This window comes from Perca flavescens, chromosome 12 (genome assembly GCF_004354835.1).
Source record: "Perca flavescens isolate YP-PL-M2 chromosome 12, PFLA_1.0, whole genome shotgun sequence".
NCBI classification, from domain to species: Eukaryota; Metazoa; Chordata; class Actinopteri; order Perciformes; family Percidae; genus Perca; species Perca flavescens.
Window position 1 is genome coordinate 3,082,069 of NC_041342.1, and position 15,114 is coordinate 3,097,182.

At 43.1% G+C, this 15,114-nt stretch overlaps 1 protein-coding gene across 1 annotated transcript in view; it reads left to right on the plus strand.

The window, feature by feature from the left end:
• Nucleotides 1-15,114, plus strand: part of LOC114565155 (contactin-associated protein-like 4) — a 160,646-nt gene that overhangs the window by 52,759 nt on the left and 92,773 nt on the right. Inside the window, exon 3 of the mRNA XM_028593043.1 lies at nt 13,985-14,178. Coding sequence (XP_028448844.1) covers nt 13,985-14,178 — 194 coding nt within the window. The remainder of the gene's footprint in view (nt 1-13,984; nt 14,179-15,114) is intronic.

The following is a 15,114-nucleotide window of genomic DNA, read 5'->3' on the forward strand; positions in this document are numbered from 1 at the left end:
CTCCACAGACGCACATCAGTAAATTAGAGAATGTATTTGCGCTGCAGGGGGAGGTTCAGCGAAAAGAGGAGGCGTGTTCCGGCGCAAACGTTCCCTAGTGCTATTTTGCAGTTTCAGAAAATAATTCCACCACTGACCAGGAAAAACCTGGTCTAAAGTCAGTGACGCTAGTCTAAAGTCAGTAGCGCGTTATTCAGATGGTATTTTAGGGGCATGTGCTTGGCCATAATGTAGCGTGTGCACAATGCGCGTACACTTTGCTTCTCTCATCTAAACGGACGCAGCAGTTCCCATTTTTGCAAACCATACATAATAACAAAGAAAAATATTACTGAAAATGCGCTTCAGGTGTTTGGATAGATCAGGAGGCCCTTTACAGTACAGTCCTCAAAACGTTGCAGAATTCTTTGTGGCTTGTTGTGTTTTACACAACATTTCCATGAATCATGGATGTGTTGATGACATAAATGAGGAAATATTAGAGGACTTAAAGGGGTGATAGAATGCAAAACCGATTTTACCCTGTCATAGTTGAATAACGACAGTTTGGTGGGTAAATAGGACATACATAGAAGCTCAAAATCCCATTGACACCCCTTTACTATGAAAATCTCATATTTTGAAACTGCCGCTGAAAACGGGCGAATCTCAACAAAGCTGGAAGTTGACGTCAACCTCCCAAGACCTGTACCTTTGTCAGCCCATGGGTGTATTAAGAGAACAGTCACGCCCCAACATTTACATAGGCTACACAACTGAACTGAGATCAGGTAGTCTCCTGAATCTAGCTAGGTCACGCAGATCTCTGCTATTCCATTACTAAAATTCACTTCTGAAACTTTTTTATGCGAGAAATCAACTATGTAAAGCTCAAATATGGGCCGTTTTACGAAAATTGATTTCTAATTGCAAATTTTGTCTGACTGTGTGGGTGACTTCAGCAGCCCGGCCTGCCTTCCTTCACAGACCCCGGCCTGCTGTGAGCTCGATTGAGCTCCGTTACGGCTGGCAGCCAACGGCACTTCATACCCGCGCAAAGTCACCGTTTTGTGGGCTAATTGACTACCAATTACTGCCAGCCTCAATCGAGCTCACAGCAGGCCAGGGTCTGTGAAGGGAGGCAGGCTGGGCGGCGAGGCAGCAACACAGGCAGCACCGGCCGCTGAACTCTGACACACAATCTTACCAAATTTGCAATTAGCCATCAATTTTCGTAAAACGGCCCATATTTGAGCTTTATATAGTGATTTCTCGCATAAAAAAGTCTCAGAAGTGAATTTGGTAACGAAACATTGCAGTGTCTGAAATATGAGATTCTGTCGCATCTCTAATGTGTGTATTGGGGATTCGCTCAACCAATCAGCACACGTCTCTAATGTGTGTGTATGGGGATTTGCTCAACCAATCAGCGCGCGTCTCTAATGTGTGCGTACGGCAGTTCGCTCAACCAATCAGCGCGCAGCTCATCTAAATATTCATGAACATACCATATTTGGAAGAAAAGCTCTTGTTACAAATAGGGCCAAAACACAGGGATGCATAAGGGCCAATAAAATATCAACCAGGCCATTTTCAGCCCAACTAATGTTACATACCCCATTAGGAGACCATAAGGAACAGTGTGAAATACCCTATATAATCATTCTATCACCCCTTTAATGAGACGTGATGTTGAACTACAGCGGGATTGGACACTCCGGCGGGATCTGGTCCGGGAGTGGCATAATGCGCAATGCGCTCCTGTTGGAGCAGGTGGACGGATATTAGAGTGGGGGGAGGAGGAAGGGGCACAACAGGAGCAGGTGATGCGTTTGGAGGCCCACGCTCCATGGCTGCAGCAATACTCTCCAGACTTGAGGAGATGCGCCCGAGAGGCCGCAGCAACATCGCCACCTGGCCAAGACGGGCATTTATTACTTTGCCGAATCCCGGACAGCTCCCGCTGGCGTGTGCCATAATAGCAATCCGCCATGGAATGAGAGATGACGCTCTGTTTGGTTATTTTCACGTTACGCCCAAACCACACCTAGCTACTTCAGACACCCATTTTAGATTTGCGTCGGACGCAAGACTCATTTATCCCACCGGTATAATAGCGCCGGAGATTCGCCCACAAAGCTACTTGCATTTTGCATTTCATACTTGAGTTTCAGATCGTTAAAATAGGGCCCCAAGTGTGTTTTGGTGTATGCTTATTGCACAGAAGGTTTTCCTCAAGCCATAACTATAGAGTAGTTAAAGATCATGAGCAAAGCACATTTTGTAATAATAACAAAAAGGAACAGAATGTACTGCTTCGCCTGAGAGCAAATGAGGACGAGTTAGAGATACGTGGACCGGCACTGGCTTTTTGTCTGTTGCTAGGGAAACTTAGTTATGAGGTCATAAGGAGCAAGGTTACCTCCCCTTTCTCTGCTTTGCCCGCCCACAGAATTTAGCCCACCCATGAGAGAGAGAGACATCATGGCTTTCATACGAGCAAAGTGGCAGTTGGTCAAGGACACACCCCCACCCTCCATCTTGCCCCCCCCCCCTCTCTCCTCAATAGCTACAGACACAGAAATGGCACATCCTAAGGAAAGCTCATTGTGGGACTGGTTCTAGTGGCTGGAATTCTGCCCCAAGGCTGAATTTCGGGAAAGAGACTTCAGATACAGTATTAGGGGACCACTAAGGTCTATATAAAAGAGACTTCAGATACAGTATTAGGGGACCACTAAGGTCTATATAAAAGAGACTTCAGATACAGTATTAGGGGACCACTAAGGTCTATATAAAAGAGACTTCAGATACAGTATTAGGGGACCACTAAGGTCTATATAAAAGAGACTTCAGATACAGTATTAGGGGACCACTAAGGTCTATATAAAAGAGACTTCAGATACAGTATTAGAGGACCACTAAGGTCTATATAAAAGAGACTTCAGATACAGTATTAGGGGACCACTAAGGCCTATATAAAAGAGACTTCAGATACAGTATTAGGGGACCACTAAGGCCTATATAAAAGAGACTTCAGATACAGTATTAGGGGACCACTAAGGCCTATATAAAAGAGACTTCAGATACAGTATTAGGGGACCACTAAGGCCTATATAAAAGCATCCAAAGAGCACCATGTCATGGGACCTTTAAACGAATTTATTTGATTTCATCGCGGGGATATATAGGTCTTTCATTTGAGTCACACACATTTTCCCAAAAGAGGGGACACAGAGGAGGTAAATCCCCAACAGCACTAAGTCAGGAAGGCATCTGCTTGATCTTGCTTGGTTGATCTAAAGCGCCTCCTGATGCCTTTTGACTTTTAGACACTTTACACACAAAATAAGACAACACTGATTGTTGGAAAAATCACTTGGAACTTATTCTCCGAATTTACCTCCCTCATACTTTAGGACAGGGGTGTCGGACTGGGGGTGGAAAGGGGACTGAGTACCCTTTCCACCCCCACCCCCAAAGATGTTAGAATGAATAGCTGTGTATGTGGGGAGGGGCTCATAGAGAATGCCATTCTAAAGTACCCATAAATTAGTGCTACACCCCTGCTTAAGGATACCAAAAATATACATATGGGGATTTGTTTTTTTCTGATAGATGTTAACTCGCTCTTCCTTAATCTTGCTCAACAAGATCAGTGTTCTTGTTTCCTTTGTGTGCCACAGGCCTTTGTGCGAGTGCAGCCAGTTGATACAGTCTTTATTGAGACAGCATTGTGAGCTTAATAGATTATGACGTGCTGAAAAGGCAAAAGTTTCAGCTGAAAAATCCACAAATTCCCTCTTTGAGGTTCTTTTTTTTTGCCACATTGTTTTATCACACACAGCTCAGCAGTGATACATGGGTTTGTGTCAGGCGGCTTAAAGCATGCGTGCAGATACACCCATAGCCTCGTTTTATACGTCGTAGTTTCGTTGGAACGGTGGGACACTAAACAGCATTGTTACATCTGGGCCCAGAACTGTGTGAAAAGCTCTGGCAGGCAGCTGATTGCAGATGAATGTCTGTTTCACCAAGAACCTGCAGAATAAATTTCTCCCTATTTTGGGCTCCCCATTGCTGTTTTGATTTCCCATTTTGTTCACTTTATAGCTTTAATTCCTCCCCCAGTATTATTTTTAAATCTCTATTTCTTTTTATTTTCCCTTCTTCTTCCCTGCTTTAAATTATCATCTTTCAAATTGTCTTTTGTTCTTCGGTATGGACTGGGTTCTGTTCCTCCTCAGTCACATTTTCATCCGTAAGAACTAATTTAGTCAGCTCTTTCTTCCTGCCAAATGTTAATAGCAGTCTTTAGGGTTTTTTTCTTCTTTTTTTGGTCGGGCAGCAGTGACAATTATGCTGGAACAGAATTTAAAAGCAATTATTTTGCCCCAGTAATCATTTTGTAACTGAATTAGATTTAAAAAGTGCAATTAAACTTTAATTGGAACCTGTTCTGGTTGCGTGCATGGATTGCCAACTAATCAAGTAATTGATTTACATGTGTATGTTCAGTGTGCACTTAATTGCAAAGTTCCAATTGTTACAGTTGAAATTCGAGTGGAAATGTGTTGCACTTTGTCTTCGGGAGACATTGAACGTTTCCCAGCGTCCTGCTGCACCGGGGCCCATTACTGCTCTCTTTCTGTCCGACGCTGTGTTATCAGCCTGAAATTACCAACCAGGCTTTGTATTCTCATGCAAATGATGATGTCTCACTCCAGGCCTACAGTATAGAAAAAAACAGCCTCTCTCTTCTATTCCTTTTTTAGCTACCTGTCTTCCTGTTCACTTTCCTCCCTGTCTCCCCCTGTAACGGCTCACCTCTTCCTCTTGCCTTTTCCATTCCGCTTGACTCTTCATTCCACTCATGTCTCTAGCTTTGTGTGTTCCAGTCTGCCCTCTGTACCTGTCAGGTGGAATATCGGTGCATTATTAATGACTCCTTTCTTCACTTTATCCATCCATCTGTTCCTTATAGTGAAGCTGCTGTCCACAGCGGACTCACGTCAAGCTTGGTTTCCCTTCAACAGTGAAGCGGGGGCTGTGCAGCCTTATCCTCACCTGCCAGCCGTGCTGCCCCAATACCAAGAGGGAGACAAATTGAGATGGTTTCAGGTGTCAGAGCCCGTACATGTGAAGTGGATCGGGGAGAGAGCAGTAAATCCATTTCAAGTTAAGTTACGCTTAGTTTTTTGTTTCTGGAAACAGAATTGGCCCTTCCCCTTCCAAGAAAAAATTGAAAGTATACCCTATTGCAGGGGTCTTTAAAGGTACACTGTGTAGTGTTTTAAGTATTTTATTAGCTAGATGACCTCTGCCAATGATCTGACTTATCCTCGTAAGCAAAGAATTTCTTATCTGTATTTACATTGGACGGGCAAGTCAAAGGAGGCTTCCATGTCATTCCGCCATTTTGAAAAATTCTAATCTCTGAGAGGGACATAGAGCACTAGCCGACCTGTCTAACTAATCCACAACGTGTTTTCCTTCAGAGCCAGCATCACGTGTCTGAAACCAGCTGAGAAGGAGATCGGCGAGAGGCGCTCGTCACTGCCCCCGGCAAATTTGAAAGCCTGCATTGCCCTTTAGTTCATAATGGAGGATTGTACTTATGGCGAGCCACAGGTGCCAAAAAAGTGAAAATTGGAAGACATGTTGTCATAGCTTCTTGGTACGTAACAGCTTCCGTAGTCGCAAAACGCATTTGAAAAAGCGAGGCGCTAAAGAGCACTATTGGTTTGAATGCAAAATACAATTTCACCGCTAGATGGGAGAAATTCCTACAGAGTGTACCTTTAACGTTTTTTAGGCCAGTGACCCATAAGCTAAAAGCAAGACTGCGTAGGGACCCCCTACTACATATCTAAATGGGCTGGATGGATGAAATGTATATGGTATAGTATTGACGTTTCAATGTTAAACATGCATGTGGAAGGCACAGTGGCCCTCATTTATCAACCTAACGTAGAAACCAGCGCAGATATGAGCGCAGAAATCATCTTACGACAGGCTTCACGTGGGATTCATGAAAAGTTCGTATCACACCAATCCGAGCGTAAGAATGGTCGTACATTGATAAATGCGGCGGCTGGAAACGATCGTCATTTAAATATCACGCCCCAATATATTCTGGGTTTTGAGGCCTCGCCCCTACAATTTACGACATGGCGAGACGTAATCCGGCTGAGAAGCGGAACTTTTCAGAGGTGGAGATTGAAACCCTGATATCTCCGGTTCATTTGCACTAACGTGTGGACTAGTTGGCAGCCTGAAAACTGGTATTAAAGGCTGTAGAAAGAATGCGGGATGAAAAGAGATCACTGATGCGGTCAACAGTGTTGCCGTAGTAAATCGGACTCCAGCTGAAGTTTAGCCTATTTAATTTATACATCCTTGACACATTTTCTATAGTCCTAATAGTAATATACAGGCTTCTACTGCAATCTATTAGGCCTACATGTAGGTGTACCTATAATTAAATAAACACACGGTAGCGGAGTTTATGCAGTGTCTTTTATTTTACTCGTGTTTGTCGGAACGAGGCAACAGCTGAGGGAGAGCGTGTCCTCCGCCCCCGTGCTGGACCCTGTCTCCTGACAGCAGAGGGGCTGGAAAAACAAGCCAAAATAACTTGGTCAATGGCAGAAATAAATCATTCACTTGAAAGAGAAACAAAAACCTGAAGAATAAATAAAAATGTTGTGCATCGTCATGTTTCCTGTATTGAATATCATTGCCAAACATAACACTATAGGCTACATTTTAAAAGTGAGGAATAATATCCTGTCTCCTTCATAAAGCCCTCAGTTGGTGGCTGTTCTGGACACTGCTCTCTGGGCATTGGCTCATCTGGCTCCATCGCTACATTTATGGCACCGTGTTTTCCTGCGAGATGTTGTGCAGAACCCCCCAGGCTAAAACAATGTTGCAGACCGGCGCATAGAGGTCTTCTAAAAGAGCCAGATCTGCCATTGCTGATACGTGATCAACTGATGACTTCTCCTTCTCCTGTTAAACTGATTATATGCTGCACCGCAAGTCCACACTGACTCGAGAACTTGCGTACACGAGTTCAGACCAGACGTGAGATTTGATCGCAGCCTACGCTCACGTCGAAATTGATAAATGCCGAGCTTTGCGTAGGAATCGGCGTACGCCCGTCGTACGCCTGTTTTAGGTCGTACGCACGTTTCATAAATGAGGGCCAGCGAATCCCTAAGTTGAACTGTATGGCTATCATAGTGGCTTCCTTAGTAAGCTTATCTTCAAGGTTTAAATTAAATGGTGGTTGTTTTTTTCACACATAGGCCAATTTAACTTGGCTTGGCTTCGTATTAATGTATATTTTCATTAATTATTAATTATTTTCATTATTATATGTTTTAATTTTTGAAAAAAGCAACTTCCTATTGTATGTCAGGGAAAACAAGATACATTCATAAAATAACACTTTATTTTACTGGTCCATAATTGCACAATAATTTTCATTCAGTGATAGAGAGGGAGTTTCCATTTGCTAGTTTAGCAAAGCAGTAATAATAATATTAATAATAATTTCAAATTTTTTATTAATCCCGCAAGGCAAATTACAAGTTTACAAGTACGAGTTTTTTTGTGATTGTTGCGGGCATAAATCCTTGATTATGCAGCGGAAAAATGGAATATGCGGGATATTTATGCAATTTTATGCGATGAAATTGTGGGAACCTGCAAAAACAGCGGTTTGATGAAAAAGAAAAAAAGAAGTGATTCCCCCAACACCCCGCTTTTCGATGATGTTCTCGTCGCGTAATTATGTCACTTCATAACGCTCCCATGGCAACAGGGGAAAATGGCTGCTCTTGTGTGAAGTAAATGCAACATTTTTCAACTTTCTGCTAAAATATATGTGACTTTTTCGCAACAAAAAAGCAGGGATTATGAAATCATGCAAGCCCCGCATATTTTGCGCGGAAATTGGCAATTAATGCGGCGAAAGTGCGGCATAAACGAAAAAATGTATGCATAAATATGCAGACTTTGGCTGATTATGCATTGAATTATGTGATTGCATAATCACATTTTTCTGGAGGGACTGTATACAGGCACTAATGGAGAGATGTCAGAGTGAGGGGGGCTGCCCATGGAAAGACGCCCCAAGCAGTCGGGGGTTCGGTGCCTTGCTCAAGAGCACCTTGGCAGTGCCCAGGAGGTGAACTGGCACCTCTCCAGCTACTAGTCCACCATCATATGGGGACTTGAACCAGCAACCCGACTCCCTACTGACTGCGCTACTGCCACCCCCTAATGTAAATGGACTGCATTTATATAGTCCTAACAACTACCCAAAGCGCGTTAACATAGCACAGGAACTATTCACCATTCACACACATTCATACACTGGCTGCCGTGCAAGGTGCCACCTGCTCATCAGATAAACACTCACACACATTCTAACACGGCATCGGGAGTTCAGTGTATTGCCCAAGGACATTTCCACATGGGACTGCAGGGCCAGTGATCAAACCACCAACCTTCCGATTGGTAGGCGACCCCTCAAGCACCTGAGCCACAGCCAGCTCTGTCACATATGACGTTATTGTTGGTAAAATCCAACAGTAGCCTGTGTGACTACGTTCACATTCTGTTTCACTTCACAGGCGAGAAATGACAGATAATTAGCTTTACGTTGCCACTGGCAACTGTCTCACTGCTCCCTGATTAGGGTAAAGCCAATCACATAGGAGTTTGTTGTTCTTATTGGCTGGCAGAGCAGTGATGTCACGCTCCTGACCATCATTAACTGTAACACCGTGCGGCTGGTGAGAGCCTTGGCAGATGCTCGGGACAGAAAGAAAGCAGGGACGTCTCTTTGATTTAAAGTGAGAGCCGTGACAGAAAGAGTTCAGACCGTCAGCCATGACTTCACTTTCTCATTCGCTTTTCTTCCCCAGTTTAATCTGCGTGAGTAAAGGTCAGAGTGTCTGCTCTTTTTCTGTTCTCCTGTCACTGGACACGTCTGTTAGTCAAGTGCTTATTAGCTTTGCCATTTAGCTCCTTAAAGATCAGACTGCCAGGCCAGCACCAATTCTTTTTCACGGCTGAGCTTTTCTCCTCTGCCTGCCAGAACACATTATTCAGAGCCAGGGAATACAGAGACAATCCCACTGGCCACACTCAAAGTGGGCAGAAACTAGTACAACTTCAACACATAAACTACGAGCTAAGATGGATTTAACCATTATCAAAATACCAAACTAAATATCGATCTCAAGAACATTTACCACAGGTGCTTTGGCAACAGAGCTGACCTTTTGCTACCACTACTGTAGATTCCAGAACCTACAGTAAGATGTAGTGGACCAAATATCTTACCCTGAAATGTAAACCTGTCTCTCTGGATTTGTATCCATAGCTCAGTATTTGCTTGTCATTTTGTCTGTATTGGACAGAAGAGAAAAACAGAAGCAAATGCTGGACTCAGGCTGTTCAGGTTGTTTTGCTCCTGAACATGAATCAGTTGGGATGAGTATCGGCACCTCCAAGCCGAGGACCCTGCTGTACTCGCTGGAAGATGGCAGATTGCCCCTTTCAGGTTGGGAGTGAGTGGCAACCCCACATAAGGGAGTTCAAAATTCTTTGCGGACTGAAGTTTGATTTATGGTTCTGCGAAGGCTCCACGCAGAGCTTTGGTCGTAGCCTACGTGAGTGGCCTAAAGTTTATACTTGTGCGTTGGTGAATGTGTCGATCTCTTTAAGAGAATAGCAGGACCGGCATATGTGTGTGTGTGTTTGTGTGTGTGTGTGTGTGTGTGTGTTCTTGTTTAACTATATTTTGTGGGGATATATTTGTGGGGACTTTAAAGGGCTTTTTGAGCCCTTTAAAGTCTTTAAAGGGCTTTTTGAGGGTTAAGACTTGTTTTTAGGATTAGGGATATAATTAGGTTATGGTTAGGGTGAGGGTAAGGGTTAAGGTTAGGCATTTAGTTGTGATGGTTAAGGTTAGGGTAAAGGGCTAGGTAATGCATTATATCAATGACGGGTCCCCACAAAGATAGTGCCACATACCTGTGTGTGTGTGTGTGTGTGTGTGTGTGTGTGTGTGTGTGTGTGTGTGTGTGTGTGGTAGAGCGAGTGAGAGAGACAGTTATTAGCTTTGGAGCCAGTAGTGACTCTAGAGTCCTAGTGAGAGAAACAAAGTGTCTACCCTGTTCTTTCTGACCACGGTGGGAAATCTGGAGCAGGAAAAGTTAACCCTCTCCTTTTACTTGCACTATATATCTTGTTTAAAATGTATGTACAAATGTGCATGTTTTGGCATTTTTACATGTAATAAATTAATAAAGTAATGAAGCTTGAAGGTACAAACTAAATTCATCAGTTGATATATGTCCAGTGTATACTCTAAAAACACCTCTTGGTGGTCCCTGCTGTTTGGTTGGTCCCACAGGACATAAGCCATTTGGCCGACTGCTGGACCGCACACACAACACAGAAATGTCTTACAGCCGGTTCCTTTGTGATGGATTTGTGGGGCAGAAAGGCTTTCTAGTCCTACGGGCATCACATTGCCCTCAGCTCCTTTACCAAAATGGAACAGCTCAGTACTGTCCCCTGGAGGCTTAGGATAAATGTTTGTTTCTTTGTTTAAAAATGTTAGCTTCATGCTGCTGCAACAAAAAGCAGACAACAGCATTGTGACATGAGGACAAGTGACATTTACACTGTCTGCTTGTTCCTTTAATGTGGGCAGTCTCTTCTCTTGCTCTTTCCCTGTGTTACTGCTGCGTATGCAGTGTTTTCTTTGTTTGTGTGTGTGTGTGTGTGTGTGTGTGTGTGTGTGTGTGTGTGTGTGTGTGTGTGTGTGTGTGTGTCATCGCTCGGTGGGACACTGGTCAGCAGCCTCCTTGAGAATTGTCCATCTGGCGTTTGAGCTCTGAGGCGTGGCTTTGGCCTGACAAAGCACTTTTTCAATGCGCACGCACGTACGCGTACACGCACACACACATGCACACACACACACATTCTGTCTTCTTCCTCTTGAAACAGTTGTCTCTGTGTCTGAAAACACAGACAAATTGCATGGCAATGAGCTTGTGTACAGCCAGTCAATAAGGCCACAGCCTTTATTGAAAGTGTATTGGGATAAGACACATTGTTTCTAGCATGATATGCGACTAGGCAGCACTTTACCTTACATTAGAAATGCTTCAAGCGTATTGAAAAAAAACCTGCACTTTTCAAAAACATATATCAGCGCTTCTTACTTGAAACCCTTTTTTTTTTTTTTAAACAATTAACCTAGAATACAAACGATCAATATGCTGCAACACTGCTGTTTATTAGTGATACCTAATACGGGAAAGGATGCAGACCTGCAGGGCTACTGTAAAACTAATCAATGCTTGGCACCACAATCTCCTATTGATGATGTTCTATACAGCCAAGGATCCAGACTTGCAAGCAAACTGTACAACTAATCAATAGATCGATCAGCAGCCTCTTAGCTGTGCTATATTTGGGAAAGGACGCTAATGGTCTGGTATTTTTACCACAAAATCAATGCATGGCAAACGCAACCTCTTATCGATGATGTTGTTGAAAATGTGTGGAGTAAACGTGTTTGTGAAGAACTAAATCTGGTAAAACATCTCAGCAATGAGGTCAAAGGAGATGCAAGTGTAAAATCTCATGTCAGGACATTTGAGAGTACAAAATGTATCCTAACATCAAAAAACACCACATGCTTCTTGGCCTAACACTTTTTTTCATTCATTTTGAACAGACATTCATGCTAGCTGTCTGGATTTACCCTGCAGAGATCTGAGGAGCCCTGATTGGTGCATCTGAACAGGGTGCGGTGGATTTTTGCAAATCACACTACAGGCTGTAGGTGGAGCCAGAGGAGCCACATTTTTTTTTTAAATTACCAACTTCATGTAGTTCTACTGGAACATAGAGTCAGTTTCAGCTAATATGACAGAAAGTTAGTTTTATAAGGCTTACCTACTGCACCTTTAACCATAGTCCTCATAAATCCACCAGAGTTTTTCCACAAAGAAAGAGGAAGGAAACGGACATCCGGACGAAAATGAGGGACATCTGGAGGAACAGTACCGGACATGAAACGTCGTCGATATATAGACTAGGAGGCCTGTTACCCTTTGACTTTTCCTCTAGCGCCACCATCAGGTCAAACATTTTCTTTGTCCTGTACTTTGATTAATGACCAATTAGCAGCAAAACTAATGACTTTAGCCTCAGCTGTACTTTGTGATTAGCGCTAACTAGTTCAAGTTAGCATGCTAACCACTCTAACATAAGATGGTGAACATGATTAACCTTATACCTACTACACATCAGCGTATGAGCATTACATGGATGTTAGCAGTACAGTCTCAGTACAGCCTCACAGTCACCCGCAATTTCCACCAACTGCGGAACAGCTGTGGATCCGCTAAATTTTTGCTTAATTTTCAAAATAAAATACACCGTGCTTATAGCGGATCATATTTCAGCAGGTCAGCACATTAGTTTCCCCTCTACTCCTCTGGATGGAAACAAACTGTTGTCGGTTTTGTGGTTCTGTTTATAGAAACTACATCCTGTTATATCGCGCGATCATACGTGAATTCGCCAGATCTCGCGGGTCCTCGTGACTTCATGGCCACAACCGTTCCGTAACAAATCCGGACCAGCCGTTCCGCAGTTGGTGGAAATTGCGGGTCAAAGTGACTGTGTAATCTTTTGTCATGGTCCTATCTAAGCCATTTGTGTGCTATATGACGTCTTATATGCAAGCTTATTAAACTGCAATTGCTTATTGTTCTTTTTAATTACCGTTTTTTTTTTAAACTGTTCTAAAACTATTATGATGTAGCATCTTTGTCTTATTTATACAGCTTTTCTCTATGGGTAGCAACACATTTCCGTGTGAAATCCTTGATTCTATAATGACAGTTAAGATTACAGGTTACAGGTCATGTACAGTATAATGGTGCATTTGTGTGCTGAGACGGTGAGTGTATGTCATCCAGAAAGCCTGCTAAACAGCATGGTATTGTCTTATAAAAAGACAATTTCACAAATGTCTAACTGGCATGAAAAAGCTGTGGAGGCGGCAGGTTTTTAAATTGGAAAAATGCTCAGAATTGGCAGATGTTTTCATTCTGATGATGATGTCTTCTTTAGATGTACAGTTCGTATGAAGACATATGGAGTCATGTTATTTCAACACGTACCGTGTCCAAAATGGAAACATTCTGTGTAATAGCAGCAATCTGAGTGCATTACATTGTTGAAATTTGATTTTCTACATTAAAGAAAAAACTCCTGTAGTGTCTTGGAATGAAACCAATCCTCTTTTCCCAAACCGTAGTATGTGTTTCACCAAAAGAATTTACTTTATATTGGCTGTGTAACAACGAAATGTGTCGTTAGGTAAAACTTAACCCTCCAGTTGTCCTCGGGTCTAATTTAACCCAATTTTAAAGTTTCTATATCAGACATATAGGGTTTCTTTCAACCAAATTGTAAAAAAAAAAATAACATGGATGGTTCCATACAACGCTCTTCACAAGTTAAATAAATCAGTTCACTACTTTCACTGAAGTTTTGGTTGGTTTTTTTTTCATCTTTAATTGACAGGACAGGAAAGCTAGGTCGGATTCGAACCCTGGACCTCTGCGTCGAGGCATAAACCTCTAAAAATATGGCCTGCTGCTCTACCCACTGAGGCAACCCGGCCATTGAATTTGGATGTTTTACAAAATTTTATAGCGTTTGGAAAAGAAATTGGTTAAAGAAAGTCTGAAAATGTCTAAAAAAAAGCTTCAAAACTGTCAAGAAAAATAACACGTAGAAAAAAGCTTTAAATTTCACATTTTGACCCAGAAAAAAAAAAAAAAAAACGGTGCATGGTCGACTGGAAGGACAACACAAGGGTTAAAGGTCACGCACGTACCGTATACGTGAAGCTCGCCGAATGAAATGTGACATATGAATGTCTCTGGCCCTGCAGGCGCTGGAGGCTGGTCTCCTCACACCTCAGACAGGTACCAGTGGCTGGAGGTGGACCTGGGCCAGCGGACCACCATCACCGCTGTTGCTACGCAGGGCCGCTACGGCAGCTCTGATTGGCTGTCGTCGTACCTGCTGATGTTCAGCGACACGGGACACAACTGGAAGCAGCACAGACAGGAGGACAGCATAGGGGTGAGTCGTTTCCTCACGCTCGTTTATCAGGAACGTATCTAATGAACACGTGAACAATTTCAAATAGGGAAAATAACTTCCTCTGGAGGAGCATGTTCAGTGGCAGACTTCTCTCATGCTCAGCAGACAGGTTGAGGAGGTCCTTTGTCCCCAGGGACATCCAACTCTTCAAAACCACACAAAGGGGGAGGGGTGAAATGCACTTTTCAGCATAGGCCTGTCTCTCTCAGCCCCTACCATTATATCACTTTGTCTACTGCACACCTGGCTGTCTTAAAAGCTATGTTAGTCCTCCTACACAATCTGGATTGTGGATGAATGTGAGATGTATGTGTGTATGTGTGTCTGTTGTGTTATGGTTGTCTAAGCTACTGGATGCCTAAAATTCCCCTTGTGATGAGTAAAGTATTTTTCTATCTACATACCTTAATAATTTACAGTAGTTCCCTATTCTCACATTCTTAACCATTTCTGGCAAGCAGCAAGTTTAGCTCTGGATGGGTAAAATTCTCTCAAATACAAAGTGAAAAATATATGTCAAAGTATACCTGTGTTAGCCTCGTGAGACCGTCCTGATCTGGCGAGCTCCAGTTTTCCACTCGCAGATCAGTCTGGCATCTTGAGGCAGAGAAAATTTGGAGCCGTTAGCCAATCAACCGGGCCAATCAGAGTTGGTTTTGAGGTGAGTTAGGTGGTGATAGACAGACGGTTTATCCAATCAGCTAACCAGTATTTTCAGACAGCGGTAGCCCTAATTCTGTTAGCTGCTCGTTAATGCTTTTTTTCTCTTGGATCCTTTTTTGGAATATGGTCCGGGAACCTGAAATGGTGCCTTTTATTCCTAAATTCTCGTTACATAAACGTCAAATATCCTTTACCGACATGTTGCTTGCATGCTGAGCTAACGAGCTATGGTTTCTGCAGCAGCAGGGGCGG